Here is a 19,641-nt window from a genome sequence, read left to right on the forward strand (position 1 = left end):
TCCCCCACAACAAACACTCTGTGAGGTGAGTGGGGCTGAGAGACTTCAAAGAAGTGTGACTAGCCCAAGGTGACCCAGCAGCCGCATGTGGAGGAGTGGAGACGCAAACCCGGTTCACCAGATTATGAGTCTACCACTCCTAACCGCTACACCACACTGTTCATATAAATCATGAACACTGATATTAGGTCCATCCCTAAAGGCTAAATATATCTTTTCATAAAACTGATTTCCAAAGAAATCAGGTCAAACCACCTATACCTTCTCATACTACAAAAATGCCATCTTTTGTACCCTTTGGTGAAAAGGCAGAATATAACTAACTAAGAATATCATCTTACGATAAACACTTAAAACAAATAAAATGCCCAAAATAGGGTTTCTAAAGCACTATCTTAAACTACAAAATGAAGCCATCTTCTTCAAGTCCAAAACCTATGTTAATTTTGTTTAATAAACAGCTGTGTCACACACTAAACCTAACCACAGTGATGGAAAAATGCAAGAAGTCCTGATTCATTCACCATAAAAAAAACTGCAAATTATGCAGGTACAGTACAATACTATAGAAAGTCTGGCATTCACAACTGGCAAAGAGAACTGGTGGTTCAAAAGAGACTATCAGAACTTTGAGGAGGTGGCTAATATATTGGAAATCAGACACATGGAGGATAACAAGCTATGACACAAGCTTGACAACCAGGTGAATTATCATAACCTTTGCAGATTAAATTAACAACAGTAACCTCGCATTAATTTTTATGTGTCTCCCACAGCACCCACTGCTCCACCCGCTTGAGCACATGAGTCTTCTGGAATAACTACACAGGCGTGTTTTATCACCCTGGCACCACCCATTCAGAGGATAAAAGGTGCCTTTGCTCCTTTACAGAGTATTTAAAAGGAAATTGTATTTTCAACTCTCAGTTGTTTTAATCATGCATTAAGAACTACACCTAGATTCTTGATCTTACGACTACAAATACTCATTCACCCTAAGGGCATTGAGTAAGGCGTTTAGAAAAAGGTTATTTCTAGTTCTCTCCCAATAAACTTTCTGTTAAGTATAATTGTACGCATGTACTCATTGTTCAATATAATAAAGAGAAAACATTCTAGCACACCCAGCACTGCTAGTCTTGGGATAATTGTAAGATGTGAGGAAACTTTAACAAATATGCCATTGTCCATAACAAAGGATTATTAAAAGATTTACTGTAGTATTTAAATTTAGGTCTTAGTAGACCACAAACCTAACATGAGTCAACAGTGTGATGCAGCAGCTAATACTATTCTAGGCTACATCAAGAGAAGTATAGGGTCCCAATCAAGTTATAGTCCTGCTGTATTCTGCCTTGGTCAGGTCACACCTGGAGTACTGTGGCCAGTTCTGGGCATCACAATTTAAGAAGGATATTGACAAGCTGGATTGTGTGCAGAGGGCGGCATCCAAGAAGATCAAGGGTCAGGAAACCAAGCCTTATACGGAATGGTTGAGGGAGCTGGGTATGTTTACCCTGGAAAAGAAGAGACTGAAAGGAGACAGGATAGCCATCTTCAAATGTCCCATGAAAGATATAGCAAGCTTTTTCACAGCTGCTCCTGAGGCTAGGACCCCAACCAATGGATTCAACTTACAAGAAAGGAGATTCCGACTAAACATTAAGAATAACTTTCTGACAATAAGAGCTGTTCAACCCTGGAACAGATTCCCATGACAGCTGATGGACTCTCCTTCCTTGGAGGTTTCTAAGCAGAGGTTGGATGCCTATCTATCATGGATGCTTCAGTTGAGATTCCTGTATTGCAGGGAGTTGGACTAGATGATCCTTGGGATCCCTTCCAACTCTACAATTCTAAGGTTCTATGAAATGTCTGATCCCCCCCCCCAAATTAATACAAGAGTGTGCTAAAAGTTAAGAATTAGTTGTTGTAATTTTTTTAAGACGTTTGTTCCAAAAAGCAGCAGCAGAAAAAAAAATACACATGGAAATAGAAAAGCAATAACCGACCCCCTAGAAAGAAAAACTCAGAGCCAAACTATACATGATGTTGACTGTGACTTTGCAATTTATGTACACTTTTCAAAAATAAAAATATCAGGGGCGGGGGGGTAGCATGGGAAGTTAACCTTTGTGTCCCTTGACCTCATCCTTTTGAAACTCACTTGTTTGAAGCTGCCGTCTGCACTGGTAGGAAATCCTCCACTGGCACCAAACTCCCTCTCCCGCTTGTCATGATCCAGATAATAATCACTCCCGTGCAAAAGCTACTATTATCTGAGCCCCAACATATGTGTCTCTCATTGTAAGCTACTCTGGACAGGCTACGGCTGACAAGAGTGTCGGTCAATTCCCAAATGGAATGATGGAGCAACGTATTTTGGTCAACCTGTCTTGAATGACAACAGCAGCCATGCCATAAAAACCGGTTGTGTGAAATCATGTATTCCTTATGTAAAACAGGACTAAGGCTAAGGTCACATAAAACAAGGCAAGCAGCATTCTGTGCTTCTGTGCAGTTTTATGCAGCATACCTTAAAAGGGTGCTGGTGTATCAAAGTGCCTGTAATGTTCTATGGACTGGGCAACTCATTTAGGATTAAGGGTAGATAACCCTTTCACATTTAATAAGAACTTTCAAGGAGAACAGTAGGACATTATTTGTTATAATTTAATGAAATCTTTGCAAGAACCGGGCTCAAATTTCAGATAGAAAGCAGTTACTTATGCACACATAGAAAGAAATTTGTTGCATGCACTGCAATCAGAAACCGGGGTCTGTTTCTTTAAAAGGAGCTAACAATCACAGAAATGTTAGTCTAAATTGTCATGGAAATGTTTGCAGGTCATCCAGATTCTAGTAGCCAAGAGTTACAAATAGCTACTTGGTTACAGTGTTAAGTGACCTGGTTCTTGTTCTGCACCAGCCGCTATCTCTTTTTTCAATCTAAAAGAATTGTAGGTTCCTTTAACAAATTTCTTTGTGTCACTTACTATAGTTTGAGGTGGAGAGGGTGGGGTGGGGATTGTAACAGCAAAATACATGAAGATGCAGACAAAGATGCCTGGAGAAGTTCATGCCACAACTTGCCCTCTTGATCTATGCCCATATTGACTGGCAATGGCTAACTAGGAAACATTTGCCAACGTTATCGGGGTGTTTGTAAAGGCATCTTTCTTACAGCAGCGTTTTCCAATGGTCCTGAATAAGCAGACATTTCCTTAAAAAAAAAAATCAGTTGGAGCCTAGATATTTATGCAATTGGTGTTGAAGTTTCCAGTCTGATCTTTAAAGGCGGATATGTGTCATTCTGGATCTTTTGTCAGCCTGGTTTCAGGACAAGCTTTGAAACTGAGATTGTCTTGGCTCATGGCATTTACCAGGAAACAAAACAGGCAGTCTGATCCTGTTGATTTTTCTGTACTCCACAGTGGCTCATAAGAGATACCATTAAGGGTAGAGTGAAGTTCCTCCAGTCATGTTGCTGTGAGAGGTTGTTGAAGAGTTTCTGGCAATGAAGGCTGCCTGAGCTCCAAATGATTGTCAGTTTATGTGAACTTATTGCCCCCGTGGCATTGTGACCACTGTGAGATCGGAAAAAGTTTTCTAATAAACAACATTTAGCTCTAGGGTGTTGGGTATTCAAAAGAAAACCAACTTAAAGCATGTCACAAGATTTAGGGAAGAACAATATTGCTTGTTATATAGCAACTCATAACCAATTCACCAATTAGGTATGGCAAAGTTGGCAGAGAAACACATAACTTGTAACCCACACTCTGAAAAATAATCAGCACTGGGTCAAATGACAGCAATGCAGGGAAGAGAAGGGGAATTCTGCTCGCACAATATTCGTGTTTGTGTGTACATCTTGTGTGTGCTTGCAGCAAACATGCGTTTTGGATAGTACACATATGAGCTACCCCTTTCATCCATCTCTACCCCTTTCTCTTTCTATTCATAACTGTTTAGGTTACCGGTGCTTTCTCAGGTGCTGTGAAAGAATATCAAGACAGAGAGAAATCGCTCAACCTACAAACTATAGATCCTGATTTTATCCCTTTGGCACTGGTGTAGCTGTAGTTGATTTTCCCATTTGCGATGCAGTTCTACAGACACAACAGGCACTGTAACTCTCCAACAGTTTTATTTCATGCCCAAATGGCGCACTCCTCCCCTGTGTCCTGAGACAGACAGATGGACGCTCTCAACCAAATTCAGCTGTTCTCCATCAGAAGATGACTTTACAGTCACGGTGTAAAAAATGTATTCGGACCAGAGTGGACTACTTTTAATCAATGCAATTTAATTTAGTGGTTTAAATAAGCAATGCAAGATTTAAATAACTAATTTAAATTAAGTTATCCATTTGCAAGCGTATCCTCTTTCGTTACTACAACAAATAAAACACAACTTTACATTGACATACTTAGAAGCATAATCCAAAATGTTTATTATATACTTGTTGCACTCCTAGTTACATGGATGTAGGACTGCAACCTGAAATCCTGCACACACTTACCTGCAAGTAAGTGCTGTTGAACTTGGTGGAACTTACTTTTGAACACTAACACATGCATGCACAGCAATGGAAAACTTTGCGGTCAGGGGTATGGAGAGCCAAACCCAGGGTCCATTTTTGCAAGACTGCCTGTTTCCCCAAAATGAAAGTAGCAGAATTCAAATAGTGTCATAACAAGTCAGATACAAGCCATGACTGAAGCCTGCTTCCTGGTAGTCGCAGTGTTGGTTTGAGGGTGAAGCTGCTCCCCTTGGGTTACATTCCTGCTGAAAGCCAGGAGGAGATTGTCCCTACATTAAAGACTACCAGTAGATAATAGGTGCCTTTTTGAGATGATGAAGGATGTGCAGGATACATTTCAATTCAGTACACACATACTATCACTCAAGATAGAAACATAAGTTATCTTTAAATGCCTTTTCACTCTATTACAACACACACAAAGTAAAATAGCTTAGAAACAGACAATAACAACATATAGAAACTTGAACATGAAACCCTACCACTGGAAAGTTGCTCTAGCTTTTGGACCAATGAGTCAACTTAGTGCATCAAAAGGCCCTAGCACATGAGGCCACTTAATTGAAGCTAAGCAGGTTTGAGTCTGTTTAGTGTCTGGACAGCTGACTGCTCATGAACTGCACATATTCTGCCCTGCATTCATGACAGAAGAAAGGTGGGTTAGGTAAAATGGGGAACAGTGCTATACAGTGCACTCCATTGTGCACTCCATTGCTTCCAATGGAGCTTATACCAAATAGGTATTTGCATTTTTACACCTTTAAATTGATCTAATTTCTATCCCTTCATATATATGATGCAAATAAACAATTTCCTAGCTACACTCTCATCTACATTTGTAGAGTTTCTTAAAAAGCAAAAATGACATGCCCTGACACTTGTGTGGATCAGACCAAGGATTCATCTGTATCTACTCTCTGACCAGTTACTGCAGTCTTCAGCAACAATGAGTCAATAATGGGGTTAGTCTGCAAAACAGTAACTAAGAGGCCAGGGCTACAACTTCATTACACAAACAGAAATTGTAAAAACAGTATTTGAAGCTGTTTGCATCTAAATTAAATGACTGATGTTTTATTTCATTTTTAATATTTTGTTGGGAGGCGCCCAGAGTGCCTGGGAGAACCCAGTCAGATGGGTGGCTTCTCCTTCTTCTTCTCCTTCTTCTTATTATTATTAACTTGATACCTTCCATCACATTGTCTGAATTCAGACAAGCTTCAAATCCATGGTTTGAAGGATCACTGTTTATTTTTATTTCATAAAATTTACATACTACCTGATTGGGGGCAGGGCGGGAATCTCTCAAAGCAATTACAAAACTGTGACATGTGACATACCCTACCTCTTCTCCACTGCCTACATATCCATTTCTTTCTTTCTTTCTTTTTTAGCACCAACCATAGTTCACCACAATATCAAAAATAAAATTATATAGTTAGCCTTCACCCTCCAAGTCAGAATTAGAAATTATGGCTTAAAATTGGCTTCTGATTCAAATATGGAGAATGAAGGCTAACCATAATTTTCCAATTTGGGCAGCAGATTATGGATAGCACTAAAGAGAATACTGAAAATGAAACTGTAAACAAGAACAGAAAGATAAGCATGCAAATCCAAACCATGGTCCAAGCTGAACCACAGGATCCAACTACAGTGGTACCTCAGGTTAAGTACGCTTCAGGTTAAGAACGGACCTCCGGAACGAATTAAGTACTTAACCCGAGGCACTACTGTACAGTATCAGAATTATTAACTAGCTCCAGTTAGCTTCTGTCATGTTTCGCAACAAAATTATTAACCAGCCCAGTACATTTCAGTGCTACTTCATAACAAGAATATATGGTTGTGAAACCTATGTTTCAAAGGTCCCTTTTGATGGTGCCTTGTATGCCTCCTTCTGGCAACTCCTGCAGCCCAGCTGGTGCCAAATGTATTGTTTGCTTTTTCTCCTTTGGACCACGTAATCGAGGCTGAAAGTGGGGTCTTATCATTTGGGCAGCCTAGGACCTCTATATATACTGCCCAGGCTTGCATCCTGGAAAGCTCACTTCAGTGCTGCCAATCCAGCAAAAACAAGGTGGGAGGGCAGGAGGCAGCAGTTAGCCACAGCAGGCGCTGTAACTCTTCAGAGGTGTGACTTTACCCCTGAAGGCACACACTTCCATTGTCTCCTGAGGCAGACAGATGCCAGCAACTCACCACTTCACTAACCTCTCATTGCTTGTAGCCCCCTGAGCTCAGTTATTTTTAATTTGTGCCATTTCATATTGATTCCTGTACTGTTATTCCCTCTTATTTCTTTTGAGACTACTATCACTGATTGTGTCTCCATTTTCTATCTACTGTATTGCCTTTCCTAATAGTTGGCAAGTTAAGTTAGGAAACTGTGTAATCAGAACACACTCACCCATGGCATTAACATCTGCTATTGATCTCAGTGAGGGAATTAAGTATGTTCTTAAGTTCTTTCCATCGAAATCAAAGGAGCATGGGAAGTGCTTCACTTTTGGTGGGTTGTACCTGGCCTTGTACTTTAGTGCACTCAACAACTTGCCATATTTGACTCTGTATCTCTAATTGCAAATGAGTATATTGCTCTCCCTGATAGAAATAACATAGCTAGATAGGTTTCTCGCAAGTTCAACTTCCATCACGATTAAACCTTGCAGCGTTATTGCACTTCTTGATTACACTTTGCTAACTGCTCCACCCTTTAGCAATGGAAACCATTTTTTGGCAGACCGCTGGGCGCTGCGTGCCATGATAAACAAACCAACCCCAACCTCCAGAGATTATGGATGTTAAGTTTTGTTTTTGCAGCAAAGGCAGCACAGGAACACGGCCCAAAGGGCAATAGTACCATTTTCTTATCCGACCCCCGATCCTTGATGCAAACAGAAATCCTTGGCTAGAAGCAGCATTTCAAGCTTGCACTTTTGTCACCCTTTGCACAACCTACTTAGCAGCGCCCCTTGCACAAGGGGGACCGAACGCAATGCTGGGCAAGAGCTCCTCCGCCGCCTCTACTTTTGGAGAGGGGATCAGGGCAAACAATGCTGGCCATATGACACTGCAACACTACAGAGGGGCGAAAGCTACGCCTGCCACAATGTCAGAGCCACAGAAGCCCCATCCCCTTCAACATTTCCCGCACACCCCCGCCGCCTCTGAGAAGGTGGTCGCGCCCGCCTAACAGCCCGCTGAATGCAGACCCGATACGTAGCGAGCGAGCCGGGTGGAACGTGCCAATGGCTTTATGGGGGGGGGTGTCCCTTTCTTCTGTACCTGCGAGCCCCGTAATTCTTGCCAGCGCTTCAGCTGCTCCGCTGCATTGTCTCGGCTGCTCGCCATTTTGTGCTACTTGGGCGAGACCCCTGCCGCGAGGCGCGATGACTTTCGGCACCGACGAGCTCCTGCGAGGGAGGCGAATTTCTGCTGAGGCGGCGCGATTCACACAAACACACACACCCCCGGCCAGCAAGTACAAGCCTCCTCCCGGTCCAGCTCCGAGGCGGCAGAGAATCCGAGAGCGAAAGCAAACCCGAGGCACGCCAGATCCCTTCAGCTTAGCCCCGCCTTCCTCAGTCCCGATTGGCCAGGAGGTTTCTTCGCTGAAGCCCTTCTCGAATGCTTATTGGGAGTCCGAGGTGGAGGGGCGGACCCGAAAAGCAAGAGCTTGCGAGGAGGTGTCAGGAGGGGCAAAGGGTGTGAAGAGTTAAGTGGTTTGGCAAAGGGCTTCGAGGTGCCCTCAGGGGAAAGATGGAAGCGGGATACAGGGCGGGAAAGAAAGAAAGAAAGAGGCTTATTATAGGGTCGAAGAGGAGAAACGGCAGCAAAACATCTTGTTCCTCTTGCCCATGTCGTGTACTCTTAAAAGAAACAAAAGCAATTATCCCTGTGCTCATTGAGGGGGAATTGCGAGTAGACGTGTCTGGAATTGCAGCCTTGCGGTTTTCAATTCACACACTTAAGGATCAAAGGCGGCCAAGGTCAGCCCCAGGTTATGGGGTGAGCCTCCAGCAATCTTCCTTTGGAGAGAGGATGCATGGCGGAACCCAAGAGAGAAGGGCTCATCTCTGGGAAGCTCGCTGGAACAATCCTCCCTCCCACCCCAGGCTCCTTCAAGAAAGCAAAAGGAAGTCGTGGCTGCTCTTTGCAGAAAAGCGCTCGTTTTCTGCAGACCTCGACACACTCACTGTCCCACTCCCCTCTCGGGTGTGGAGAGAGAGATGCTCCAAAAGTAGCATAGGAAACATAGGATGCCGACTAACACAGATTAAGTCAGACCCGTGGGGGCTACGGCAGCGTTCTTCTGTTCTTCCCTTTTCGAAATTAAAATCTGTGTAAGAAGCTTGTGCAGTGAGACATAACCCTTTGTTTCGTGTCAAGCTCACATAGCCACCCACCCCAAACTGCTTTTCTCATCTACCCTGTGAAAAGATACACTGTCTCTATATCTTGCTATCCAGGGGTTAAAAAGCCTAGCTTCCTTTTGCAACTAGCTGGACAAAGGTTGCATTGTGCAAAGAACACGAACAGATGGCAGAGAAAAGCCATTTTAGCATACAAGCAGTAAAGAATAATATTTTTAAAAAACCATGTAAGCCCACTTAATTTGAAGTTTTAAGCCTAAAACAGCAGGAGCAAAAACTAAAGGTGCAAGGGTCTGTGTTTCTGTGGTTTACTGTCCCCTCAGAGAGCCACCTGACCTGTGTAGTGAATATGTAACCTAAATCAAATCAAAACAAAACAAATATCTTTATTACGGTCAAAGACCAGAAAACAGATAATGACAGTCCGTAATTGAATATAGCATTGAAGGATGAAATATAAAATAAAATTACAATCAATTCATAGAATTGGTACTTACTTTTAGGCTTAAAATTTAAGATTAAAATCTTTAATTATAAATTAATGGAACTTTCCCACCTATTAACATTCCTTCTAAAGGTAAAGCTCGAGTCTCAGTCACTGTTCTTTGCTGAGATCATTATTCGTCTTACTCTTGTCGCAATATACCAAAATCTTCCACAGGGGTTCTATCAGTTCTTTCCTTGAATCACAAAACAGTGGGCAGTATAAAAGAACGTGCCCTATGGATTCGATCTCATTACAATCACAGGGGCATAATCTTTGGTCAATCGGTATCTTACTATATCTGCCCTCTAAGAGAGCTGAAGGAAATATGTAACCTAGGTACCTGTGGCAAGGGGGGGGGGGATGTCCTGTATTTTGTACAGTACAAGCATGGTGCAGACGTCCTATAGAGAGAAGAATAATGTATGAGCAGACCTAAATAGACGGTAACTTGACAAAAACACCCAGAATGCCACAATAATTTCTTCATGACATCAACAAGCAAATGTAATTCTATACTTTCATTGGTGGCATACAACTAGCAGCCACAAGTTTAGTTTATCTGTTAGAAAGTATGTCAGGGTGAAATTGGTTTCATGGCTTATTTTGTATGTAGCATGAAACACTCCTTATCCAGAGTGTAAGAGGGCTAATTAATACACCTAACACCTTTTAACTCTAGTAGGTGGAGCTAATCTCTTCTTGCTCAGAACACAAATTAAGAAAAATTATTATCTCTATTGGTATAACACTGGTTATTCTTGTAGCACATATTCTTATATCACTGTGTACGCAGAGCTAAACATGCAATCATAAGTCAGTAACTCTCCTGAAGATCCTGAAGTTGAGGCTCCAGTACTTTGGCCACCTCATGAGAAGAGAAGACTCCCTAGAAAAGACCCTGATGTTGGGAAAGATGGAGGGCACAAGGAGAAGGGGACGACAGAGGATGAGATGGTTGGACAGTGTTCTTGAAGCTACTAACATGAGTTTGGCCAAACTGCGAGAGGCAGTGAAGGATAGGCGTGCCTGGCGTACTCTGGTCCATGGGGTCACGAAGAGTCGGACACGACTGAACGACTGAACAACAACAACAACAACAACTCTCCATTGCTATGCAGAAACTCTTCCCTGCCGCCCTTTGCATGGTTGCCAGATTCAATTCATTAAAAGCTTACAGCAACCTCTATCTCCTCTCTCAAAACACCCATGTGAGTTATGAGTGACCAGCACTGTATTGGCACCACTGCCCTTTGTTGCCTTCACACTGTTCTGGTAAGTAGCAGTGATGCCACTGTCAGAAGGGTGCGTCCACATCCATGCTGCACAACTGCACTGGCTGCTCCTGGTGTGAGTGGAAGAGACTAGCAAGAATCCAGAGAATTATTGACACTCCTGCAAGAGTTTAGCCTAATAACATTTCTGAGTTTTATCACATCATATACAATACATACAACTTTGAAATTTCAACAGCATTTTGCTATTTATTTGCTTTAAAACATTCCTAACCTGCCTTTCTTCAGAGTCTATGGAGTGTAACAGAAATTAAAACCATACTACACACACTCATAAAGAAAAACAAGGCTGTAATCCTATACCCAATACAACAGGATTTAGACTTGCTTGGTATTGCACTGCTAAGCTCCTTTTGGCTCAAAAGAAAATTCCACCGGTCTTTGCGTTCTGACCAACTATGAGGTGTATTTAACAGTTAACAACTAGACTAATTTAAAGAGCATGATCATGATTTCGCTCATGCATTTGTAGAAACTCAAAATACCTGACGTTAAGAGTGTTGGACTAGGACCTATAGCAGCGGGTATGAATATAAATCTGGATAACTATATAAAATTAAATAACTATAAATCTAGCCATAAGTTATTTTAAGAATAACCTTTATGTAACTGAAATCAACCAATAGAAACACCTATTAATACAAACCATAATAGCTGCATTCATATTCTTTTAATGGAATCTATCACGTCACAAATATTTTATCCAACTGCATACTGTATATGTATCTAATATATACATAATTTATGACTGCAGCATTCTGTTAACTATAATAGGAGGCTAAATGTAGCCAACAGCTATTTGTGGCAACTCACCAGGAGCTTGAAAAATCACCTAGTTTTCCTGCCTGGTTGCGATTAGGAAAAAAACAGGATGTGACCAACCACATCATGTGACCACTATACCACATGTACAGTATAGTGTGTACCATAGACGCTAACCCATTTCTCATAAACAATTGTGGATCAGAGTATACCTCATTAGATGTATGTAATCCAAAACTGACAGATACATATATACATTTGGGGGTGGGCAATAGAGGGGAGTCTATTAAAAAATTAAAAAGAACAGACATATCCCAAAAAGCAATTGACAAGAAAGTGTTGTTGATAACACACATATCCTGGTGTTGGCCAACCAATGTAGCATGACCCCAACCTGTAATCTGAAGCAAGTGGAACTGAATTTCTGTACTGTATCATGTTGTCTGCTCTCAGTTTGGTAAATCACTAACTATTGCAGACTTGCTCAGGTTGTAACAACCTCTGAACTAGTAAAGCATATGTAAGTAACTTTGTATCCCAAAACACCTTCTTCAATATACTGCTGAAACAACATTTTTTTAATTAATAGCACAAATCATGTCAACACTTCTAATAGTAAACAGGCAGCACATCAATGTTACATGGGCAATAATTGTAACTAGCACTTAACTGATTGTATGTGGGTTTTTTTGTTTTAATCTGATTTTTGTTTGTGTTTACAGTGGTAATACTAAGGTCTAACAAGCCTCTGACAGTGTTGTTGCTCCCATGCCGTGGAACATTGTCCAACAGAGATTCAGCAGGTACCCTTGCTCAGGGCTTTAAGGCTTCTTTTGAACAGCTTTTGATGCCTTTATAACTCATTTTTAAATTTTGCATTAGCCAGTCACTTTAAAGATTATCTGTATTGTTTTTAATTGCATTTCATGTTTTAATGTTGTGCATCGCCCTGATGTTTTACAATATGGCGGCCAAGAAATATGTGTGTGTGTGTGTTCTAACACTGATAAAAACAGTATTTATCAATCAGTTACAATATATAGGTTCTGCCCATTTTGCTTCTATGGGTGAAGATTAATTACATTTACAACTTGTTCCAGGCATGAACTGTTTTAGATAAGATTTCTTTTGCCACCTGGGTTGATATTGGAAAGTGCTTTCTAGGTGGATGCAGCAAAAGCACCTGTAATGTGTGAATTCTGTATTCTCTCAGCTTGCTGCAACCTGCCCAAGCCCCACAGCTTGGGATAGCCCCACAAACCCCAGCTTTTTAAAGAGCACGGGGGTCTTTAGTAGGAAGGGGGTTTGTTTTTATATGTTGCTAATTTGTGCTATAGAATGTGTAATTATCTGAAGCTGTGGGTAATAACAGGTTCTGAAGTAAGTTTGGGTTTTTAAATAAGATTTTAATAAAGCTTTTTGTGATGCCGTAAGATAAAAGAAACTAATTTAGATTTAAAAAAGAGAAAAGAAAATGCAGGGTCCTCTCTCAATGGTAGCTCTTAACACTTAACATTACAAACCTCATATCCACTTTCAGACTTGTTAACTGAAGGAGAGAAGCGGGCTGTGATTTCCGCTTTCAAAGCAGGCACCAGCACCAACTTCAAACTTCAAACTACACAAGACAAACTCTCCACATTCTATTGCCAGAGGAAGGGAATATCTACCGTATTTTCCGGCGAATAAGACGACTGGGCGTATAAGACGACCCCCAACTTTTCCAGTTAAAATATAGAGTTTGAGATATACTCGACCGCAGATTCTCCACCCAGCGTATAAGATGACCCCCGACTTTTGAGAAGATTTTCTGTCTTTAGCTATCATGTACTTACCTGAGATGATGCTTCTCTGATTCCATACATAATAAATATTGAAATGAATTCAGAGGGACCCTCCTGTTTTCACTACTCTTGCTAACAAGTCTGTACATTAAAAAAACAGCCTTGCCAATAAAACTAGATGAGAGGGAATAAAATGAAACTAAATCCAGCCAGGTTCAAATATGCCTGAGTTCAAAAGGCCAAGTTTATGATGTAAAAGTACCATTGTGTTAGTCGTTATTCCTGGCTGCCCAGGTGGCAGCTATCTCTAGGAGGGTCTTTACCACCTTGAGCTGCTTCACCAGCTATACCACCCCTTTAATTAACTAGAGCCAAACAATTTTTGTGCATTTTCAAACTTGTTATCCGCTCCCCAGAGTAAGTTTTCTAAATCTCTCACAAGTGAAAATACACTCTTTTCAGTGGCACCGAACATGCAGTTCAGAGACTTTGAAACTTTGTGTTACTTAATAAGCTGCTTATACAATCAAGTCCAATTGACTGCTGCCATCTTTGTCACAGGAAATACACAGGACATTATCACACGGAGAAGAAAACAAAAAGCAAGCCACTCATCACCCTAAGTTTTAACAACTACTAATCTCTGCCCTCCACTTTTACCTGTACCGTCTCTATTTCCAGCAGATAAACATCAGTAGTGACAAGTATCAATTAAGCAGCTCAGGTGCAGTCTCAACTGATTTTGGGGGGCGGGGGGCGGGGAGATGCATTATATGCCAAATGGCTAGCGACATGTTGATCTAAATTGCTTACAGCTATTTTCCATGCTAGCAGCATGTGGTGCGTATTCCAGTTGTCTTCTGTAGGGTTATTTGTATGTCTCTAAATAAGATCCTGCTCCTTATTCTTGGTTGGAACTACCTTCTAGTTTGCATTAATGAAGAGCATTAAATATGAAAGATACTGAAGCATTTTCTGTACAGAGGGATGAAGAAACCACTAAGTAAACAATACAAAGTTTTGAGTGCTTACTTGAAGGTGTGGTTGCTCCTCAACACTGCCCAACCTTTTGCACAGTTTTGCAGATCTGACTTACATTCTACAGAGAAGTTTCACACATGAGCTGTTATCAAAGCACTGTAAAAATGTATTATAGCTATTTAACCACAACCATTTTTCTGGATTAAATACAGTGATAAACAGCAAGCTTGTGCATGCTTTAAAATTAAAAAAGGGAAAACATAGAATCAGAGAGTTGGAAGAGACCACAAGGGCCATCCAGTCCAACCCTCTGCCAAGCAGGAAACACCATCAAAGCATTCCTGACAGATGGCTGTCAAGCCTCTGCTTAAAGACCTCCAAAGAAGGAGACTCCACCACACTCCTTGGTAGCAAATTCCACTGCCGAACAGCTCTCACTGTCAGGAAGTTCTTTCTAATGTTTAGGTGGAATCTTCTTTCTTGTAGTTTGAATCCATTGCCCCGTGTCCGCTTCTCTGGAGCAGCAGAAAACAACCTTTCACCCTCTTCTATATGACATCCTTTTATATATTTGAACATGGCTATCATATCACCCCTTAACCTTCTCTTCTCCAGGCTAAACATACCCAGCTCCCTAAGCCGTTCCTCATAAGGCATTGTTTCCAGGCCTTTGAGCATTTTGGTTGCCCTCTTCTGGACACGTTCCAGCTTGTCAGTATCCTTCTTGAACTGTGGTGCCCAGAACTGGACATAGTATTCCAGGTGAGGTCTGACCAGAGCAGAATATAGTGGTACTATTACCTCCCTTGATCTAGACGCTATACTCCTATTGATGCAGCCCAGAATTGCATTGGCTTTTTTAGCTGCTGCATCACACTGTTGACTCATGTCAAGTTTGTGGTCTACCAAGACTCCTAGATCCTTTTCACATGTACTGCTCTCAAGCCAGGTGTCACCCATCCTGTATTTGTGCCTTTCATTTTTTAAAAAAAAAAAATTTGCCCAAGTGTAGTACTTTACATTTCTCCCTGTTAAAATTCATCTTGTTTGCTCTGGCCCAGTTCTCTAATCTGTTAAGGTCATTTTGAAGTGTGATCCTGTCCTCTGGGGTATTAGCCACCCCTCCTAATTTGGTGTCATCTGCAAACTTGATCAGGATGCCCTCAAGCCCATGATGACTGTGTTTCCAAATCCCAGAACAGGACTATGTTCTCTAAAAAAGAGAGAGAGAGAGTTAATCATTCTTGAGGGATCACAGCAGCGGTGTTATTGATAAAGGGCTGGATATTTCAGGACAGGCATCTAACTGCAAAACTATAGAAGATGTCTGGGTCACGTTTTAGCAAAGAGATTTTTTTTTTTTAAACCAATTGCAACTTCAGACAGAAGTAGAGAGAGCAGTGCATATTTTCCTTTTTTATACAGCTGCTAAAACGTACAAGAAACCTGTCTCTTGCACCAGGACATCCTTTGACAACAGTGTGGCTGTTGCCTCTACACAAACATAGCAAGGTTAGCCTCCTCTGAAAGATACACATATACCAATTCATTACATGAGAACCAGGTACTGCATTCCAGGCAATATATGAGTCCAATATATCTAGGGTTCTTCACATAAAAACAGGGATTTCAAAAATTAATTGCCAAGACTCTTTTGCTTGTTTTCATTGCTGTTAGAAAGCATAAAGTATTTCACAGTTGTAAATGACTGGCTCTCAACTAATCCATGTTTCATTTTAGGTCAGTGAATGAAATGCATTTTCTGTGGGAAATATATCAAGATAATCCACCAAGCAGCTCATTATCTGAAAGACCTGTGGTGCTGAACTGCTTAACTCTAGTTAACACTAGATAATTAACACTAGATAATTGACACTAGATAATTAAGAGAGCTCATGAGTCTTGATATCAATCAATACCTCGTCTAGGTGTGGCTATTTCTTTTGTAACATCCTCCAACACAATCAGACTTGGAACTAGGACACATGAGTAATTTGTGTATTCTGCATTAGGGAAAGGCTGCAGCAGCAATGAATATCCACAGTCTTGTTGTTTGATAGGATGATGGTGCATAACTACTTGGCAGTGACAGAGGAAGAAAGTCTTTATAAGTGATTTTTCATTAAAAGATCTATTCATGTGTAGCTCATCTTTGCAAATGAATTAACCGTATGCAGAATGATAAGCAAGCAAAGTGAACAAATTATTTGAGGTGAGATACTCAGGATAATATCTCACTGGGTACTGCAGTGCAGTCCATGACTGGCTGCTGCTTTGAACCCAAGCTTGCTGAAGCTGTGAGGGGAGCAACAAAAGACCCTCTTGGGTGTACTCCCTCCATTGAAGGTTTCCAGGTGTAAATATGTGTGAATAAATCATATTTCTAAGACACTGCAGACTCTGTTTTGCCTTGATTTTCCAATGGATACAAACCAGGCACCTAGAACTGCCTGGAATCTTGCTTCCACTTGGCAGAGAATGGGGTGGCAGGCAACACTATGCTTTCAAATGAGAAGCTTTACCAAAATAAAGTATACTTTCTGTTTCTTGACTTTCTCCCCACTTCTAAGATGCCTAGGGGTCTTTAAGAGAACTAGGGACAGTTACAGCTTATCAACTTTCCGCATAGCTAGGAAATTACTAGTCAGCCAAAATCCCCAAACCAACAAAAGGCATTTCTGCTTGATGGATGGAAATATCACCCTCTGTTCTGAAGGTTCTCCTGACTTTCTCAAGCAGATTTGGGAAGGTTGAGGGGGTGGGGAGAGAAAAGAAGGGCAAGTCCTATTTCTGGTTGCACTAGTTTTCGCTAGCGCAGTGATTCTCAAACTTTTTTCTCTAGGCCACACTTTCAGAATAAAAAATTGTTCACACCACACTGAATTCTTTATTGATAAGAAATACATTGGAAAACAAAAAGAAACTATTCCTATCAGTGCTAATATAGAATACAACCACTTTATAATACGATTGTGGGGCATCCAGAAAGTATAAAACAATGCAGCTACATAATAACATGAATCATTCCCAAAATATAATTACAATTGTGAGCATATGTGGCAATATAAGGCAAGGAATCTTATTGGACCTACCAGTAAATCTGCTCTTAAGATACGGCAGTTATCCCTATGTTACTGGACAATGATAGCATCTACTTGAGAAAGCTGCCATCCCACACAATTATTGGTACAGTAAGTCATACAGCCATGTGAATGGTTATGCAATCTCATATCAACATATATCATTCTGGTTTCATTTTAAGAGTTTCAGTTGGCTGTCACCAGAGAATACTTAAATGCTTCATCAGATTAGAGGCAACAATATGTTCGTTGCTGCAAGAACGTACATACAAGATGTACAAACTACATAAAAAGATATATTTGTATTTATTAGCTCTCAACATTGCATTGTTTTGTTACTTTAAAAAGATTTATACCCTGCTTTTCTTGCAAAATGTACGGTAAGTGAAGGAGCACGATAAGTGACCTTGACACCAGTTATTCTGGAGGAAAGTGGTAAGAGCTTATTTATTACTTATTAAATTCATATCTCAGCTTTCTTCCCAAAGCTGTGCAAATTTTACCTACCGGTAATCTGCTCTGAGCTTCACTATTTATGCAAGTCAGTTCAATTTCTCCACAGAACAGCTGACAAACCCTCTTTGCTCAAATGACTGCTCTGATCACAAGGGAGGTATGATTCCTACATTGGTCAGGGCACTGGGCTCTGCCTACCCCAGCCACTGTCTCCTAAATTGGGCTGGGGATTCCCTTGGTGGAAAAATCAGACCCTCAAACTGGGGCCAATGAGAGTTGGAATCCAACAAGATCCAGAAGGCACCATAAGAGCCGCCTGCTGGATCAAGCCAATGGCCCATCTAGTCCGCATCCTGTTTTCACAGCGGCCAACCAGGTGCCTGTGGGAAACCCACAAGCAGGACCCGAGTACAGTCAAGTTATAAATGCCTCAGGTTACAAACGCTTCAGTTTACAAACTCCGCTAACCTGGAAGAGTCACCTTGAGTTGAGAACTTTGCCCCAGGATGAGAATGGAAATCGTGAGCTGGAGGCAAAGCGGCAGCAAGAGGCCCCATTAGCAAAAGCACGCCTCTAGTTAAGAAGAGTTTCAGGTTAAGAATGGACCTCCAGAACGAATTAAGTTCATAACTAGAGGTATAAGAGCACACTCCCTTTCCGTGATCTCCAGCAACTGGTATTCAGAAGCATGCTCCCTCTGGCTGTGGAAGGTACAAGGTCCGTGAACGCAAAACATAATCATCACTAGTAGCCACTGATTAAGACTTATCCTTCATAAATTTGTCTAAACTTCTTTTAAAGCCATCTAAGTTGGTGGTTATCATTGCCTCCTGTGGGAGAGTGTTCCATAATTTAACCACATTGGATATGCCCAATTTACAAGAGTATAAATAAGAGACTCACTTTGGTAGCACAGAATTTAAGAACTTGTTCTTTTCGCACATGCGCTTACGTTTCTTCCAAGTTAAGATTCAGAATTTCAAGTTAATTTAAATACTTGAAGACATTTCAACGGCAATGTAAAGAATATAAGGGGCATACATGGATCCCTGAGACACAAACGTTAACTTCTGGAATAGTTTTGCTAACGTGTCTGTATCCCTATCTACCCATTAAAAAAATATCAAACTAATTAATTCATTAGTGTAAGAAGACAAATGAAATTGTGTCCCATCATATTTGGAACAGCGGCACACTCCTTTTCTACTGCACTCGCAATGCTTGAAAAACTTGTTAGGGTGAAGCTGTCTCAACTTCCCCAAGTACTATTACTGGAGCTGTTAAATCTACAGTCACAGTGGCGCTTGGCTTTAGTCACAGGGATCTGTACTCACCCCCGTAGAAATACATATATGTCATCGGTGTATATGGTGCTTTACATAACTAAAGGGGGCTTCCATCCAGAGAGGCCTGCAATTTAAATTTTGACAGAAGAAGAGGAGAAGGGAGGAAATATGGATAATGTTTCAGTCTCCTCTTGAGCATCTCCAGACTCCTTCAATAATTCAGCAACGGGGCATGCATGTAGCAGGCATTACAGGTAGCCAGCCTACATACATTTATACATGTTGTGTGTGAGAGTGAAAGAATTTGGACCAGGTAAGTTTGGTTATTAACTCCCCCCACCCCTGTGGTTTTGGCTAACTGGGTGGAAAAGGAGAGGTGCAAGTAAACAACACAGAAAAACCTCCTTGTTTATCTATGCCCCTATCCTAGCAACATGTGACATTCTGAGCATATGTTCCTCTTATCAGTTACAGCAATTTATCCAGCAGATGCATGGCAGCTGGATCATGAAACCTCCTTACTGGCATCTATTTGGACTTTATCTGGGCTCAGCAGCCTTTGCCAACGCAGGGAAAGGTTATGTAAGTTCA

The 19,641-nt window shown here is 41.2% G+C and overlaps 1 protein-coding gene across 2 annotated transcripts in view; it reads right to left on the minus strand.

Moving 5' to 3' along the window:
* LOC117047120 (catalase-like) overlaps window positions 1–19,641 on the minus strand; it is a 44,602-nt gene that overhangs the window by 13,189 nt on the left and 11,772 nt on the right. The window contains exon 1 of one of the 2 annotated variants that reach the window (XM_033149914.1): window positions 7,835–8,042. The exons of the other annotated variant lie outside the window; for it this stretch is intronic. Within the exon in view, the coding sequence (XP_033005805.1) occupies window positions 7,835–7,900 (66 nt within the window). The 5' untranslated portion in view covers window positions 7,901–8,042. Of the gene's footprint in view, window positions 1–7,834; window positions 8,043–19,641 lie in introns of those variants that run through there. 2 annotated transcript variants of the gene reach the window in all.

Source organism: Lacerta agilis, chromosome 1, assembly GCF_009819535.1.
Source record: "Lacerta agilis isolate rLacAgi1 chromosome 1, rLacAgi1.pri, whole genome shotgun sequence".
NCBI classification, from domain to species: Eukaryota; Metazoa; Chordata; class Lepidosauria; order Squamata; family Lacertidae; genus Lacerta; species Lacerta agilis.